This window comes from Phycodurus eques, chromosome 8, assembly GCF_024500275.1.
Source record: "Phycodurus eques isolate BA_2022a chromosome 8, UOR_Pequ_1.1, whole genome shotgun sequence".
Classification (NCBI taxonomy): domain Eukaryota; kingdom Metazoa; phylum Chordata; class Actinopteri; order Syngnathiformes; family Syngnathidae; genus Phycodurus; species Phycodurus eques.
This window is the reverse complement of record NC_084532.1, coordinates 24,141,791-24,158,096: the sequence shown is the minus strand read 5'-3', so window position 1 is coordinate 24,158,096 and position 16,306 is coordinate 24,141,791. Positions and strand designations below refer to the sequence as shown.

Below are 16,306 nucleotides of genomic sequence, written 5' to 3'. Positions count from 1 at the left end.
CTATTGATTTCATGCTTTAAATGATGATTGATTTTGAAAATCAACCAACACAAAATGGCAGACGTAGCTCAGGCCAAAAAGTAAGTAAAGTAAAATAAAAATGGGGGAGAAAAAAAAAAAAAAAAAAAAAATGTGTCAATTGGTCACACTTCTGGGATTATAATTCTCCTTGTTGCAGCAAAAGCCCTATTGATTTTGAACGACAATAGAAAGCGCCAGATGTAGCCGAGCCACGGCAACAGGAAAAACACTTCATACTCCTTTTAATTCAACAGTTTATAAGCATTTATTTACAGTAGTATGTGCCGTGTGTCAAAACAGGAACCCTGTTGATTTGGAATTTTTGTGAACAACACCAAACACAAAATGGCAGATGTATCACAAACTAAGTGTAAAAAAAACAAAACAAAAAAACACCCTCCATCACTTGTCAACTGGTCACACTATTCGTGCTTTCAGGGATTATATTTATCCACGTTAAAGCAAGAACCCTATTGATTTTGAACAACATCCCGCGCAAAAGGACAGACGCAGCCTAGGCCAAGGATAAAATCAAAACAAAACAATAAAAAACCCTTCATGCTCCTTGCACCTCTTGACTGAACAGTCTCTTGGTATTCAAGTATATTTACAAGTACATGCTACGTGGCAAAACAAGAACCTTGTTGACTTCTGGATTGCAAAAGATAAAACTGCCTTTAAGAGGCACCATATAAAACTGGACCAGACAAAGTATTGGACTGCACCCACAACTCCCCCTTGTGGGACAATGAATATTTCACATGATCCACATTAGTGCAGCTCGAATAAAAACAATAACTTAAGACATTTTTGTAGAAATTGTGTGTGAATGCTGGAGAGCTGAAGATGAACTGAAATACTGGGCAATTATGTAAAATGGAATGCATCTTGAATATAGGACTGGAAATGATTAAGAGTATCAAAAGAAAAAAGAAAAAAAAGGTATCCATTAATTTGGGACTTAATAAATAAAAATAAAAAAACTCAAAATGTATCGAATGAGCTGAAGAGTTCAGTTCGAAGTTCGAATGGTTGGAATCAAAGATGTCCTGATTTTTATGAGTATTTTTAAGTCGGGGTGTTTTGAATCAGTTGAGAAACATGAAAGAAAGAGGTAAATGTGTAAATTATGTCCATTTCCAAAGGGATTTATTTTCATAGAAATGTGAAGTGCTTCCTAAGATGTCCTGAATTTTTGCGAATATTTTGATTTTGGAATGGTTTGACTCAGTTGACAACTATTGAAGGATGAGTTAAATTTGGAAAATTTGTTTGCATGGGATTTATTTTCAATGGAAAATGTGGAATTGCAGGAATATGGTTGCAAGATGTGCTGAATTTTGTGAATATTTTGGATTTGGAACTGGTCACTCACTCAGTTAAGGCATGTCAAATGTCGGAAATGATTTTGTAATGTTGCCATGGGAAATGGGGATGAGAGAGAAATGTGGGGATTTTTGGCAATGTAAAAATGGCTTGTAGGTATCCTCAATTTTGTGACTATGTTGCAGTTGGAGTGGTTTGAATAAGTTGAGTAATATGGAAGAATTAGTTACATTTGTAAACGGTCCCGTTCCTTTCAATCAGATTTATTATCATGGAAAATGTGGAACTATGGAAAAGCAGGAATTTGATGAATTTGGAAACGTGGTTCCCAAGATGTCCTGAATTTTGGGTATATTTTGAAGTTGGAATGGTTTGAGACAGTTAAGAAATTTGAATACGGTGAGTTCAATATGTATATGTTAAAACTGCCTGCATGGATGGATTTGGGAAATCTTGCCATGGAAAATGTGGATTGGTGAAATGGATTATTTTTTTTTTTTTTTTTGGCGGCGGGGTTGTAGATGTCCTGAATTTTGTAAACATTTTGAAGTTGGAATGGTTTAAATTGGTCTAAAAATATGGAAGGGTTAGTTAAATCTGTAAAATGTCTCATTCATTTCAATGAGATTTATTTCCACTGAAAATGTGGACTGCTGAAAAATGTGGGAATTTGTGGGAAATGAAAAGATGTCCTGAATTTTGCGAATATTTTGAAGTCGGAACGGTTTGAATCGGTTGGGAAGTGTGGAAGGAGTAGCGTGTCGAAAAAGTGCATGACTGCTCTTCAGCATTCCCACAATTTTGGCAATGATAACATTAAGTGTCTGATTGTTATGCTACATGTCCCAGCAGCGCCTGCAGGCTCTGAGGCGAGAGCCACAGCGCCTCCAGCAGGTTGTACTGGCAGTAGCCCATCCAGAAGCCAAAAGCCACATCTGTGACGTTGTGGCGGCCCAGCATGACGCGGCTCAGCCCCACCGTGGCCGCCCACAGCAGCACCAGGACCCGCAGCGGGGCGGCCAGCACCAGGTGCGCCAGAAGAAAGCGGGCGCACATGGCGGCGCGGGTGGCGTGGCCCGACGGAAAGGAGTAGCGGTCCACCGAGAAGGTGGCGAACATGTCCATGCGGTTGTGGGCTGGCCGCCGCCGCCGCACCGTCGCCTTCACCACGCCCACCAGGACCAGATCCAGCAGAAGACCTGGAAAACAAACATACCGTAGTCACGTCTAATGTGAATATTTTGAATTTCTTATAGTCTGTAGCACTAATTGAGAAATGTGGAAGGATGAGTTCAACTGGTAAAATGTCTCATTCATTTCAATGGGATTTATTTTCATACGAAAGGTGGACCGGTAAGGGAACGTGTTCCCAAAATGTCCATGATTTTGAAAACGTTTTGAAGTTGGAATGGTGTGAAAGCTTGAATCAATTCTTAAATGTGGAGGGATGAGTTAAATTATAATGTCTCATTTCTTGCAATAAGATTTATTTTTAAGTTGAATATGGAATTGTGGGGAAATGGTTCCCAAGATGTCCCAATTATTGGGAATATTTTGAAGTTCAAATGGTTTGAATAGGCATTTGTAAAACGTTGGATTTACGTTCACTGAGAATTTGGAATTGTGGCAAAATTGTCCTGAATTTTGAATGTCGAGAAGTGTGGAAGGATTTGCTAAATCTGTAAAATGTCTCATTCATTTTAATGCATTTTGATTTGGGGAATGTGAAAACGGTTTCACACTGCCAAAATGTCACGAATTCTTCCTCGGGCTTTCTCCAAACTGGTTTGTGGAAAATATTCAATGGTTTTAGTCTGCATGAAAATAAACTTGACTTGTTTGTAACTTTGTTGAGCTTCGGCAGATGTAGTCAGCCATCAATTCATTGGTTTCCCAAAGTAAGAACAACAAAAGATAATCCAAGCCAGAGTGCTGTCATTTCTTACCGATGAAGAGGTTGAGCATGACCTCCTGCCCGGCAGCACTGTCACTCTTGTAGAGGCAGTAGGCGGTTCCAGCCAGCCAGGGGATGCCGTGGCCCGTCACCTCGATGAGCTTCATCAGGGGCCGCGCACTCCCCAACGACGAGTCCTCCCGGGCGCACACCCCGAGACTCTTGGACAGCCACAAGTCGATGGCGAGCAGCGAGCTGAGGGCCACGCGGAGGAGCGAAGGGTTGAGCCGAATGCCGTCCTCCTCCGGCGGCCCGGAGCCGTTGGAGGAGCCGGAGCCGCGGCGACGAGTGGGGCTCTCCGAGGCGCGGAGCCGCGCGGCGGCCCCGTCGGAGCTCTGCCGCTGGAGGGGATGAGGCGGCGTCGACGACCGGCTCAGCGGCTTGGTGAGCGACATGAACTCGTAGCGGCCGTTGTTGGTGCCACCGAGCACCGGGCTCCCCCCACTGCCGCCGGCGCGACCCGGGGTTTTCGCCTTCGGTGAAGACATTTTGTCGGCTAGTGTCGCTGCGGCGGGCTGGCACCGCAGTGGGAATGTCTACGCAGTGTTGCGCTGGCCTGGCTGTCGACGCTTGATCTCGTCGACTGTAAAGTACTGAAGCCCTGCTACGCCATATTTGTTGTTCTATCGCAACGCCTGCTGGGAAAGGGTGTTTTTCCCTTCAATCAACGAAGGACAAGCCGTCAAGTTTTGTCAAGTTATTGTACTCCGTTTTTAAAAATACAATAATGTAGCTCAAATAAATAATTAAAATGTGAATACAAATACATGCATTTAGTTACTTCGCCTTTGTAAAAAATAGTATTTTAATACAAACTCCCTCAATAATAATCTACAGCCTAAAACTTTTTTTTTTTTGTACTAGATTTTTTCCCCAGTTGTAGCATGACTATAATTCTATAATTCTATATGACTATAATCATGACTATAATTCATTCCCCCCCCCTTTTTTTCGTACCGTATCATATATTCTACAGACTGGTAGGTATACACTTAAACATATTTGTATTACATTTACACTTATTTATTGTAATGACATTTTTTTAAACACATCTTACTTTCAAAAAGTCAAAGTATGGTTTTCAGAATAGCCTAGTTTCTAGCCTGGTTTAGGGGTTTTCAGAAGATGGTTTCAGGGCAGTGTTAAGGTTTCAAGTGTGCTGACCTGGTGGTGACCCTAAAAGTGCCGGTGGTGACCCTAAAAGTGCCTGTATTCAATGAAAGAAAACCAAAACGAACTGAATTTACTGAATTCGAACAATTCAGTTTATTTTTGAGAAGAAGAGGAAAAAATCGTTTAAGTCTCTTTAACCTTTGTACATGATCAAATTAAGTAATTTTTTAGTGTTCATTCCTTCATCTTTTGTTCTTTCCTCAATCAGTTCCATCCTTCCTTCATTTTCATATATCATCGTTTCCTCCATCCTTATATTCTTTCATGCATCCTTGTTTCCTTCCGTCCTTCATCCCACTTTCTTCCTTTCATACATCCTTGTTTTCTTCCTTCCACCCATCCTTAATGAATTTGTCTGTTTTTATATTTGTAAAGCGCCGTGTGTTGCATTTTTAATGGACGAAAAGTAATGTGTCACTAAAATTTTATTTGATTATTTCCTACGTTTCAATCTTCGTCGCGCCCACCCGTCCTTTCATGACAGCTTTGTTTCTTTCCTTCCATTTTGGTTCCTTCCTGCCTTACGTCTTTCTTTCCTTCCTTCTTTCCTCTCTTAGCATTCCTCACTACGTACCTATCCTAAATAAGTAACTTTTAAAAGTGTATACTTACTTTTGGACCAAAATTATTATTATTTTTTTACGTTTTCGCGTGTTTTATATGGGATTACTCCCTACTGTTATTGTGATGTGCTATCAATAAAGTTATTTCATGGAGGGGGAGAAAAATGGTGTCCTCCATGCTACTCTCATTGGTCGATGTCAGTTTCACGGGGCAAGCGGACTTCCGGGTTTGTTTTGCGTGAGGGGGTTGATCGTCCACCCGCGCAGCAACTTCTCTTACCCAGGCGTGGATCTCCAAAGAAGAGCCGAACATGCCTGGAATTCTGCTGGGTGACGAGTTCCCCAATTTCGAGGCTGACACCACCATCGGCCGGATTAAGTTTCACGACTTCCTGTCAAACTCGTAAGTGTAGCTAGCTATTACGAGGGTGCGGAAACGATCTTTACGCAAGCGTGACCGGGTGACAGTTATTTAATCAACCTCATCGTCCTCGTTTCTCTAAAATTCGACGTAGTGGGAATATAAAACGGACTTCTGCACTCACAAATGCCCATAATGCACAATCGAAAGTATTAAATGCGTCATAGACAAACGCATAGGCGGAAATTCACGAATAACATTTAATTTTTTTCCTCCTTGTATTTTTTGAAAATTCATTGAAAATGTTCATATTTCCATTTAAAGGTTTATGATTTAAGTAGTTTTTGTATACTTTTAGGTCATTTTACATTTTATTTTAAGTTCGTAATTAAATCGTTTTGTGGACTTGTACTTTTTAAAGCCATGGTAAGTTTTATTTTAAGTTTTATAATTGAGTAGATTCATGTGTGCCTGTATTTTTTAAAGTGAGTTTGCATTTAATTTTAAGTTTTGTTATTGAGTAGTTTTGTGCGCTTTTACTCTTTAAAGTCGTTTATGTTACATGTTGTAATTTTACTAAAGTACAGTACAATCTAAATTATATCCATTACTTTTTAAATCAAAGTAAAGTCATTTTTAAACGTTATTTTTTTAAGTTCTGTAATTGTTTTTTTTTCATTTAATAATTTAACATACAGTACATTTGAAATCATATTGATTACTAGTAAAAACAAAGTCCATTTGGGGAAAAATGCATCTGGTACTAAAAGGAAAATATTTTTCAGTTGTATTTTCACTGAATACCAACAGGTCAACCTGCTCACAAAGTGAAATCTGGGACGAGCCAGGACACAAAGCTTGAATTGTGCGTTAACTTTGAAATGGGGCACCCAGTGGGCTTGTTGGCAGACACTGAAATTCCCTGCCTCTTGGTGCCTCCCTGGACTCATTTACATGCAAATATAGCCTAAATGAGGGCCCTTGCGACTAGACTTTACACCGATTTTATCGGCCTGATCAGCATCGGCCGATAATTAGCATTTTATGCTGATTGGCTTTAATGTCATAATTTGCCGATCCGATCGATGACGTCATTGAACGGCTCCGCAAAAGACATTCAAATATACTGTGATGCGTCACAGTATATTTGAATCCAAAAGCTTATTAAGTTTATTTTTAGCCTTGTCGCGCGTCTGTTGATGTAATACTGTAAATATCTGATGGCTAATGAAGTTATTTAAAAAAAAAAAAAACATGTCGGCGGTGTGGGACAGACAACACGTAATCAGACTACAAGACAAATTTGTTAGACTACTGCAATAAAATCATTTATTCCGATACCACTGCATCCCGTTTTTCACGATCATTGGGCTTTATCTTGTCAACTCAAATGTGACCGGATGCACTCGTGACCGTGGCGATGACAACAAGAGTGGATCGCGGCGACTGTATTATGAGGACAAAAACCTGTGTTGGTGGTCACCGGTGCTCAGGACAGGAGAGGATGTTCGTTTAAGACTTGCTTGAGGAATGTTCACGTACTTTGAATACGATGCGGCTCGCAAGCAGACAACAAAACGGTATGCAGCCGAGCAAGCTACTGCTAGCACTGACGGTTGTACGTAAACATGCCGCCGTTCTGTCGGATCATGCTCTAAATTTTCGGTGTGGGTGAAGTAATTTAATTGCAATAAAGTTATTTAATTACAGTAAGTTAGCACCCATTATTTCTGTCATGTAAAAAAAATTTCACAAAAAGTCTATACATTAATTACTGTATTTACTTCCTGCCATCTAATAGAAGACCATTCATTTGTTCTGTCTGTCACTATGCCTCACTGGCATAAATAGATGAACAAAGATACATTATTTATTGTAAATATATTTTTGGGAGCAATTAAGTAGACAAGTATATACAGTAAATGAACAAGTCATTTAAATAGACACATTCCTCCATCGGTGATCGGTTATCGTTTTTTTAAACTCGCTGATCGGTCCCAAAAATCCTGATCGTGTAAAGCCTACTTGCGACAAGACCTTAAAATCAAGCGTGGTCAAAAGCGTAGATTGTCGATTGTGTCCAGTCATGTGTGAAGTCACATGAGCGTTTCAATTGTTACTTTCCTTCTCATGGAGGCCATGAAATAAGTGGCTGATACGGTGGTGTTCTTGTATCTATTTGAAAGTAGGCCAAGAAACACATTTTTCACCCCCCCCCCCCCTCCTTAACTGAGAGACTAATGTCTTTGTATATCGGGGAGGGAGGAGCTAAGTTTAGCCTGGGTTTTTAGTGGATAAAAAAAAATATATATAAGTAAAACATTTATTTTTAAGACTATTGATGTCGTGAATAGAAATAAAGTTGCAATTGGTGCCTCCCTAAAAATGTTTCTAATAGCTTATATTTGTTTAGGCTCACTGATATTTTGATTTTAGCAGAGCAAAAACGCACACGCAGACTAACTAAACTAAACTTAGTTCCTCACTACATACGAAGATCTTAAACTGTCATTGTCACGTCAAAATACTTCCTTGACACCGATTACGTTCCTATCATGCACGGCTTTGGCACTGTCATGTGACCTCTTAAAGTGTTACAATTAAAAAAATAAATAAAAATCATTTCTGAGATTGCGAATAGGGGAATGTTTCAGCGGCTAATGGAGGAAATGTTAAAAAAATAATAAAAAGTGGTAGATTTCTGTATGTCTGCGTTACTATAATGTGGAGTCTTTTAATATTCTTGGGTTGCAACAACCCTTGTGGCTCTTTTCAATGGGCAGATGGGGCATCTTGTTCTCCCACCCGAAGGACTTCACCCCGGTGTGCACCACCGAGCTGGCGTGCGCCGCCAGCCTCAGCGACAAGTTCGCCAAGCGTGGCGTCAAGATGATCGCCTTGTCGGTGGACAACGTGGAGGATCACCGCGGATGGAGCAAGGTGAAGGACATGCGTCGAAAAACACACACGCGTCCATAGCTGTTGAACGTTGTCTAACAAGTCATGCCAGTGAGCGTCAATGTGTGACTTTATGCATCTATGTCCGTATGGGAGAGTGTGTGTTGGAGAGAGTAGGTCTGTGTTGTGTGCTTGAGTGTAACAACAGGTCATGCTTGACTGAGTACGTGCATGTGGCCCCATGCGCTTACTCTTTGTGTTGCATAAGTGTGTTTGTCTGTTCGTTTGTGTCGCACAAAGCAAGCAATAACCTGCTTGTCAAGGTCATCAACCTCTTCAAACATCTTTACGACCTAACTTGGGAGCTCATGAAAAAATGTGATCAAAACGGTTACAAAATCGGCCTGTCCATCATTTACCCAGATTGAACATGGTGGCTTTTGTACCTTGTCTTGTGACACGGAGATCATTGACTTACCTTTTACAGTTGCATCAGGTTATATAAGTATATATTTTTAGTTTGTTTCTTTTTGTCTTAAAATAATTCCAATAAAGTCCAATTAAACGATTACCGTGTATTAATTACGTGTTAATTATGTGTTACGTGTATTAATACTTGAATGAATAATGTATTAAAATATTTCATTTACTTTTGGGCTTGAAAATTAGACCGATTTGGTCTGAGACGTTACAGCAGACGCTCGTTTATTGCGAGGACGTTCCGCGCTGCCTTCATGTATGTTTGTATCCAAAAGCTAGTTTCTCGTGGATTGTGGGCGCAAATCAAACAGTGTCCGCACTAGATTTATGATCGATGTGGTAAAGAGAGTCCTAAAATCACTTTATTTGCTTATAGAATTGTTGCATCTCTTTAATTTAGACAACAAACGGTTAATGTTGGTGTAATCACATCAAAGCAGCTGTCCATGCATGTTGTAGCTAGGCAGAGGTTTCGCCTACACACATTCACCCAATCACAGATCTGAGCACCAGCCGCATTGTTTATTAATCCGATGTCCGATTAAGTCCGATGTTGGCGCACAAATATTTTGCTAAACGTTTTTCCAACATTCAGAATGACTCCTAAGAAAAAGGGAAACTGCTAAAGATAGTGTTAGGTATGTTTTTCTGGACAGACGTACCCTATTTGTGTTTGTCAGATTATTCTAGAAAGTTTAAGCATGACAAAAAAAAAAAAAAAAAATATTAGACTATACAATTGGTGTACTGGTCATGGACTTTGTGTGTGTGTGTGTGTGTGTGTGTGTGTGTGTGTGCGCAGGACGTGATGGGGTTTAACAATCAGGCTTCGAATCCTCTGCCCTTTCCCATCATTGCTGACGAAAAAGAGGGAGCTGGCCACCAAGCTGGGAATGCTGGACCCCGACGAGATCGACGGCGATGGCATCCCGCTCACCGCTCGTTGTGTAAGAAACTCAGTGTTGTCGCATTATGCTGGATTCTGTGTGAAATGTGCAAATGCATACAAAAACAGGTGAAAAATCCACACCAATAAACACAAAAACAGCACATGTTATTTCTGTGACTTTGATCCAGGTGTTTGTGATCGGGCCCGACAAGAGGCTGAAGCTGTCCGTTCTCTACCCGGCAACCACGGGGCGGAACTTTGACGAGCTGCTGCGCGTTATCGACTCGCTGCAGCTCACCGCGCAGAAGAAGGTGGCCACGCCCGTCGATTGGAAGGTACGCCCCGAGCCTTTTTAATATGTTGCTTCGCATGCCTAACGGAGTGACGGGACGGATTTTCTCTTGTCTGTCAGCCCGGAGACAAAGTCATGGTGCATCCCAACGTCTCAGACGCCGAGGCGGCAACTCTCTTCCCCAACGGCATCACCACAAAAGAGTTGCCTTCTGGGAAAAAATACCTGCGCTACACTCAGCTCTGAAGACTGCGCCTCTCTATATTAGGACACCAATAAAAATAGTGCACAGTCAAAAAACAAGCATAAAATACTACACAGCAACAATAAACACAGAATTAGTGCCTTTTGTAACATTCCATAATAAACTTTCCACTTAATTTCAAAATGATTTTTTTTCCCCACCCATTCTTCTCTGCTATGCAACCATTACGCCACTTAGTGGCACTATATTATCAGATATAGAAACGGCAACCTTCTGCAGTTGTACGTTTCACCAATAGATGTCGCCAAATACATGCTGTAGTGCTGACTAGCCTTGATTCTTGTATGTGCTGAACTTCCATCCATGCATCCATTTTCCAAAGGTAAATAACAGTTTATTAGTCATGTTATAAGGCTGTTTTTACCATATGCCGGGGAAAAAACAGTTGCATAGGATAGTACAGATTTAAAATAAATAAATAAATCCTTCCTTCTGAAAAAAAGTCAAAATATACAACTTTTCTCAAATATACTTTTTTCCCCCTCAAAAATGTAAAACTATTCTAAGATTACAACCTGTAGCTAGTAGTGATACTAGTATTAGTAGCAGTGTTGGTGGGGGTACATAGTCGCCACGCCTACACTTTTTTTCCCTTTCAACTTTTTCCTTCTTGAAACTTTAAAAATGAAAATGTATATTTGTGTGACAAGAGTTACAACTTCTCTTTTCCTTAATATTCTTTTTTTTTTTTTTGTAAATAATATAAAACTACAGTATTCTCCTTCAACTAAAACCTGTACCTAAGTAGTAGTAGTATTGCTGGCATGGGTGCACAATTACTTTTTTCTCCTCTGAAATATTAATATAATAATTAATATAATGCAATTTTTTTACTGCCTGAATGTGATTTGCTTCTTGGAAAGTTACCAATTTTTGGATTTTTGGGCATAGGAACCTATCCGCCGTCATTTGAAAAACTTGCCTTCTTTTCTGTTTTTTGTGCTCTTTCTTAAAAAATTGCCGCAAGATTACAAATCTCTGATTTATACAAAAGTAGTGCTTTGGCGCCATCTTCTGGCACCAATAGTTATATATAAACGTATCTCAGGATGCTGTCAATTATTCGCGGATATCAGCTCTTTGCGGCTGGGCTCGAATAGAGGGGGGTTACTGCACACCACTTTTTCTTGAACATGTACAACTTTTGTTTCTCAAGATTTTCTTTTTTCTTGAAAATCTAAAACTATTCAGCTAAAATTACAACTTGGGGCTGTCATGATCTGACTCTGATTATCCTACACATATTTTGTGGAGTACTCGACTAATTGCCCCCCCCCCCCCCCCCCCCATCTAATCTTTATTTTTATTTTTTTTAATAACTACTAACATGCATTTTATAGGACTTCTATTATTAAACTGTATATGTTTGTACTGAGTGCATGGTATAAACTCTGTACAGAAATTGAGACAACAAAATCAGCCTTTGCGAAATGGTTAGCATTAGCATGCTAGCGAATACCATTTTAGGCTAAAAAAAATAACAAAAACAAAACAACGGTAACTACCATTCATCTCACTCATACATGTTATATGTACATTACACATCTAAAGTGTCTTAATAATCACTTCCAGGTGCTCCTGTGTTATTTTTGGCAAAGTTGATCAGTAAGTAAACATGTTTAAACACGGTTCCGGGCTGAACCTTTTCTTTTTTGGTCATCGAAGAGCCATTGTTTTTAAATTTGATTTGATTTTTTCATTTTTTTTGGTCCTCTTTCCTCTCCTCCCCCCTAGCCCTACCTAGCAGTAGTAGTGATGGCAGGAGTGCACTCCATCCACTCCTTCTGCTCCCCCTTGTCTTGTCTATCATAGTGAACAACAGCCACATTGTGTAGACGGCAGCACTGATCAAATGCATTTGTCCCATAATGTAGCACAACAACAATAGCCTTCTAATAGCAGGCGAGCCTGAGAAGAGCTTACAGAGTGTCAGACGCCGGCTCAACTGCCCTCCTTTTTACCCTGACCCCACTCCACCCCGTCCCCTCTCTATGTTCGTCTGTCACCCTGGAGCCTCCTCCAGCGTGGTAATACAACACCAAGCCCGGTACCAGCTGCACGCATGCACGCACATACACATGCACACACGTACACAAAAGTGTAGTAGTGCTGATCAAAGGCATAAACAGTGCTGCCAAAGGATTGGCCTCCCACTAAACTCCCCCCGTATCTCAGCGAAGATATTTCCCCCCTCCTGACCCACCCGCCTCAGACTAGCCAGGCTCCACTTTTCCTGAGGATTGATAAGCAAAACAAGGGCTCACTCATATTCTGTCACATCGGAGCCCCCCCAATGAGGATTTACAGGCGGGATTTGACGAGTCAGGCTCTGCTTAATGTGAGGGTGGATCACATTTGAGTTGTTTAAAAGACTGAAAATAAGTAAAAAGGGTCCAGCAGGACCCTTTTTTTCCTGGGGGGAGAAAAAACAACCTTGATAATAAACTACAGTGGAACCTCGGGTTACGAATCTAATTCATTCCGCGACCCCGTTTGCAAAACGAGGTAATGTTTCCCAATGAAATGAATGGGAAGGCCATTAATCTGTTCCAGCCCCATAACAAAGTCATATTTACCTTATTTCTATCCATTCATCCATCCATTTTCTGAGCCGCTTCTCCTCACTCGGGTCGCGGGCGTGCTGGAGCCTATCCCAGCTGTCATCGGGCAGGAGGCGGGGTACACCCTGAACTGGTTGCCAGCCAATCGCAGGGCACATACAAACAAACAACCATTCGCACTCACATTCACACCTACGGGCAATTTAGAGTCTCCAATTAATGCATGTTTTTGTGATGTGGGTGGAAACCGGAGTGCCAGGAGAAAACCCACGCAGGCACGGGGAGAACATGCAAACTCCACACAAGCGGTGCCAGGGATTAAACCCCGGTCCTCAGAACTGTGAGGCTGACGCTCTAACCAGTCATCCACCGTGCCGCCCGCCACACAATTACTTTACTTTTTGTAGCTTTGTCAACAGAGATTTTAACGTGCCAGAGATTTCTGTAACTCTTTAGCTGATACTCAAGGATTTTTTTTTTGCCTGAGTGAACATTCTTCCCTGTGCTCTTGCAGTCATCTTTTCAGGATAGCCACTCCTAGGGAGAGTAGCAAGTTCTGAAATTTCACAGTTTGTCTTACTGGGGACTGATGAATATCAAGGCATCTATAGATACTTTTCTGACTGTGTCCAGCTTCATTTAAGTATGCAGTTCATTTACTGCCAGCTTTCCCACTTAACATGGATAATTGACTTCTAAAGCCGTCAATGGCAGTGAATGTGTTCTGTCGATAGAAAACTGAAAGTCCCCCCCACCCCCCAACCAATAGGGCAGCGCAGGTTTAACCAACAGCACCATTCTGGCCATAGCCAATTGAGTAAGTCATTAGCCTAGGCGTTCACATACTTTTTCCACCTTTGCCTGGGAATCAATTTTAACATTGGGTGTCCAATAAAAACATGGAAACATAAAAACAATTCTGTGCTAAAAGCCGACTGTTTTGGTCTATTATTCTGATTACATTTTGAGCAGAAATCCTGGTCCTCCTACAGGGTTTGCATACTTTATCCTGCAAATTTGTGTCAAAACATGTACAATCCATATTTACTTATCCCCTATACAGTCAATTTTCCATGTTAGTATTTTTTTGACAATCATACAAGCCTCTGAGGCTTTTACTATTGGGCTAAATGAATTTATTTTATAAGTGGCAAGAGAAAACAAACGTAGAATACAAAACCCTCTCAAGAGCCAACAGAGTTCATGAGAACTGTTAGAAAGATATTTCTCTCTCCAGTACAAACTTTTTAATGCATTTCCTGTGCAAAAAGCATATGCTGTTTAAAGAAGGATAAACCACGATAGAAAAGTACGGGGATATAAAATCCATTACGAGGGTCATTAGTTTCCAGTTGAAGCTGCCAAACGTGAACTTTTTCATGACACAATGCTAGGCACGATACTGTACATAATGCTGCACCATAGTACACGTATTGTTCCCGTACTGTTTTTTCTTTTTCTTTTAACACTCCCCATTGGGCTGTAACCGCAGTGGATGCAATAAAACAAAGCGCTCTATTTGAGTGTGGCTGTTAAAGATGCAGGAGGGGTGATATGTGGCTTTTAAGCAGCAAGTTCTGCAAAAGGTATCCAGTAGATTTTTTTTATTTTTATTTTATTATTTTTTTTTTTTTTGCTGTTTGGAACGCAAGGAAAATGGCCTGAAATTCCCCAAGTGCTGAGATTGGGAATGAGCCAGCGCTGGGACAAAGAACAACTGTGCTGCTGTTGCTACACAAAGAACTGCGATATAGCCTGGAATTACATGGCACGACACTTTGTAAAAAGACTTGCAATTGAAGGTCTTCAAAAATACTATGTGCTGGGAAACTACAAAATCCATACTGCATTGAACACATCAGTTGGATTGAGACACAATTTAGGTTGCAATTTCCTTGCATCAAATAGATGACGTTTTGTTTAAAATATGACTTTCTTCTTGAAAGCTGTCTATTTTTGGGAAAATATACAATTTTGTTTGATTTACTGTTTAACTTTTTTGTTTGTGCGAAAATGTTCTTAAATGTAGGACTTTTTGTTTAAGGTGACTTTTTTTCTTAAAGATATTTTTTTATCGCTAAAAACAGGACTTTTTGTTGGAAGTTTTTTTTCTAAGAATAATAGGACTTAAAAATAATTTTCTTGAAATATGACCGTTTTGTTGAAATTAAAAAATAATAATAATAATTTAAAATAACCCACTTTTTGGTTGATTTCGTTTTAAATACCCATTTTTTTTCTTTTAAAAAATATGATTCCCCCCCCCCCTAGAATTTATATATATATATATATATATATATATATATATATAACATTTTCTCTCAAATATGTGCAACCTTTTTCTTGAAAGTCCGTGAATTGTCTAAAAAAAAATGATTGAAAAAATATTTTTTCTCAATCTCCCCCCTAAAAAATGTACAACTTTCTTATAGAAAATATACACCTTTTTTTTAAAACCAGAAATATCCAACTTTTTGTTTGAAATGATACCACTTTTTTGCCTTGAAAATATTAGATTTATTTAGTCATGCTGTATATCTTCAGGTTGTAGACAATCAGGGAGGAGGGTCGGCAGCAAGTGAGTTCCCCCTGCTGAGCTCCCCCTGCCAAATCCCACAGCTCCACCACCGCCGACGTTGGTTCAACCGACCTAACGTAACCTTTCATCCCACCGCCATCAACACTTCTAATCCCGCCGTCTGTAAATATGCTCAGCGTGTTTTCTTTAGGGAAACGTGTGGCATTTGGCTTTGAGAACGGTGAATAAATCAGAAGCGAGGCGAGGAATGTGTTGGAGCGAGTTTCGGATGTGTTCACTTCCAACGCGTCACTGCTGACCCAAACGTAATCCAAAAACTGGAGCACAAAAAAAAAGACCACTATAAATGCAATGCACTGTGTACAATGCTATGGTGGTGCCATTTCCGTGTGCGCTTGAACTGGGCTCAATCCAGGAACAAACAGATAATATTTAACTTGTGCTTGGTGATACTTTTGGAGTGATTACTTTTGTGTGTGTGTGTGTGTGTGTGTGTGTGTGTGGCCTTTGGGTGTTGGAAAGCTGTGAGCTATAAATTTGATGTGAGCAAATGCAATCAAATGTCAGCTTTTCAGACGCCTCAGGTGGGCCACAAAAGGGCGAGCGTCTCCAAAAATGGACGCCGCGACGTCCTGGCCTCAAGGTCACTGTGAGGTGTGAACTCACTGACCCGATGCCTCTTGATGCTTTTGCATCTTTGTCAAAAATATGCTGCTTTTATGTTTAAAATCTAAAAATATACAACTTCTTCTAAGATACAGTAATATTTTTTTTTGAGTATTATTTTTGAAGTATATTTTTTAATAGACCTTTGAGAATCATTTTTAGTCTTTTGAGGCATGTTTTTCCTGGTATCAAATTATAATTAGTTGACTTTTGATGCCCTTTTTCTGTTGGTTTAAAATTCTAACCTTTAGACCTTTGAGAGACATTTTCCTGAAATTATTGGTTTAAAATTCAAAGTGTTTGACTTTTGATGTCTAT

At 40.2% G+C, this 16,306-nt stretch overlaps 2 protein-coding genes across 2 annotated transcripts; one reads left to right on the top strand and one right to left on the bottom strand.

The window, feature by feature from the left end:
• Positions 1-256: 256 nt before the first annotated feature.
• Positions 257-3,934, bottom strand: plpp6 (phospholipid phosphatase 6). Its single transcript, XM_061684080.1, has 2 exons — positions 3,294-3,934; positions 257-2,546 (listed from the first exon to the last, which is right to left on the bottom strand). The coding sequence occupies exons 1-2, from the start codon at positions 3,787-3,789 to the stop codon at positions 2,179-2,181; spliced, it is 864 nt and encodes a 287-aa protein (XP_061540064.1). The 5' UTR covers positions 3,790-3,934; the 3' UTR covers positions 257-2,178.
• Positions 3,935-5,236: 1,302 nt separating this feature from the next.
• On the top strand, positions 5,237-10,348 carry prdx6 (peroxiredoxin 6). The gene is given in 6 exon segments (XM_061684081.1): positions 5,237-5,440; positions 8,182-8,338; positions 9,579-9,638; positions 9,640-9,723; positions 9,854-10,000; positions 10,078-10,348. Coding segments are annotated over 6 exon segments (666 nt in total). The 5' UTR covers positions 5,237-5,348; the 3' UTR covers positions 10,204-10,348.
• The last annotated feature ends 5,958 nt before the right edge of the window (positions 10,349-16,306 follow it).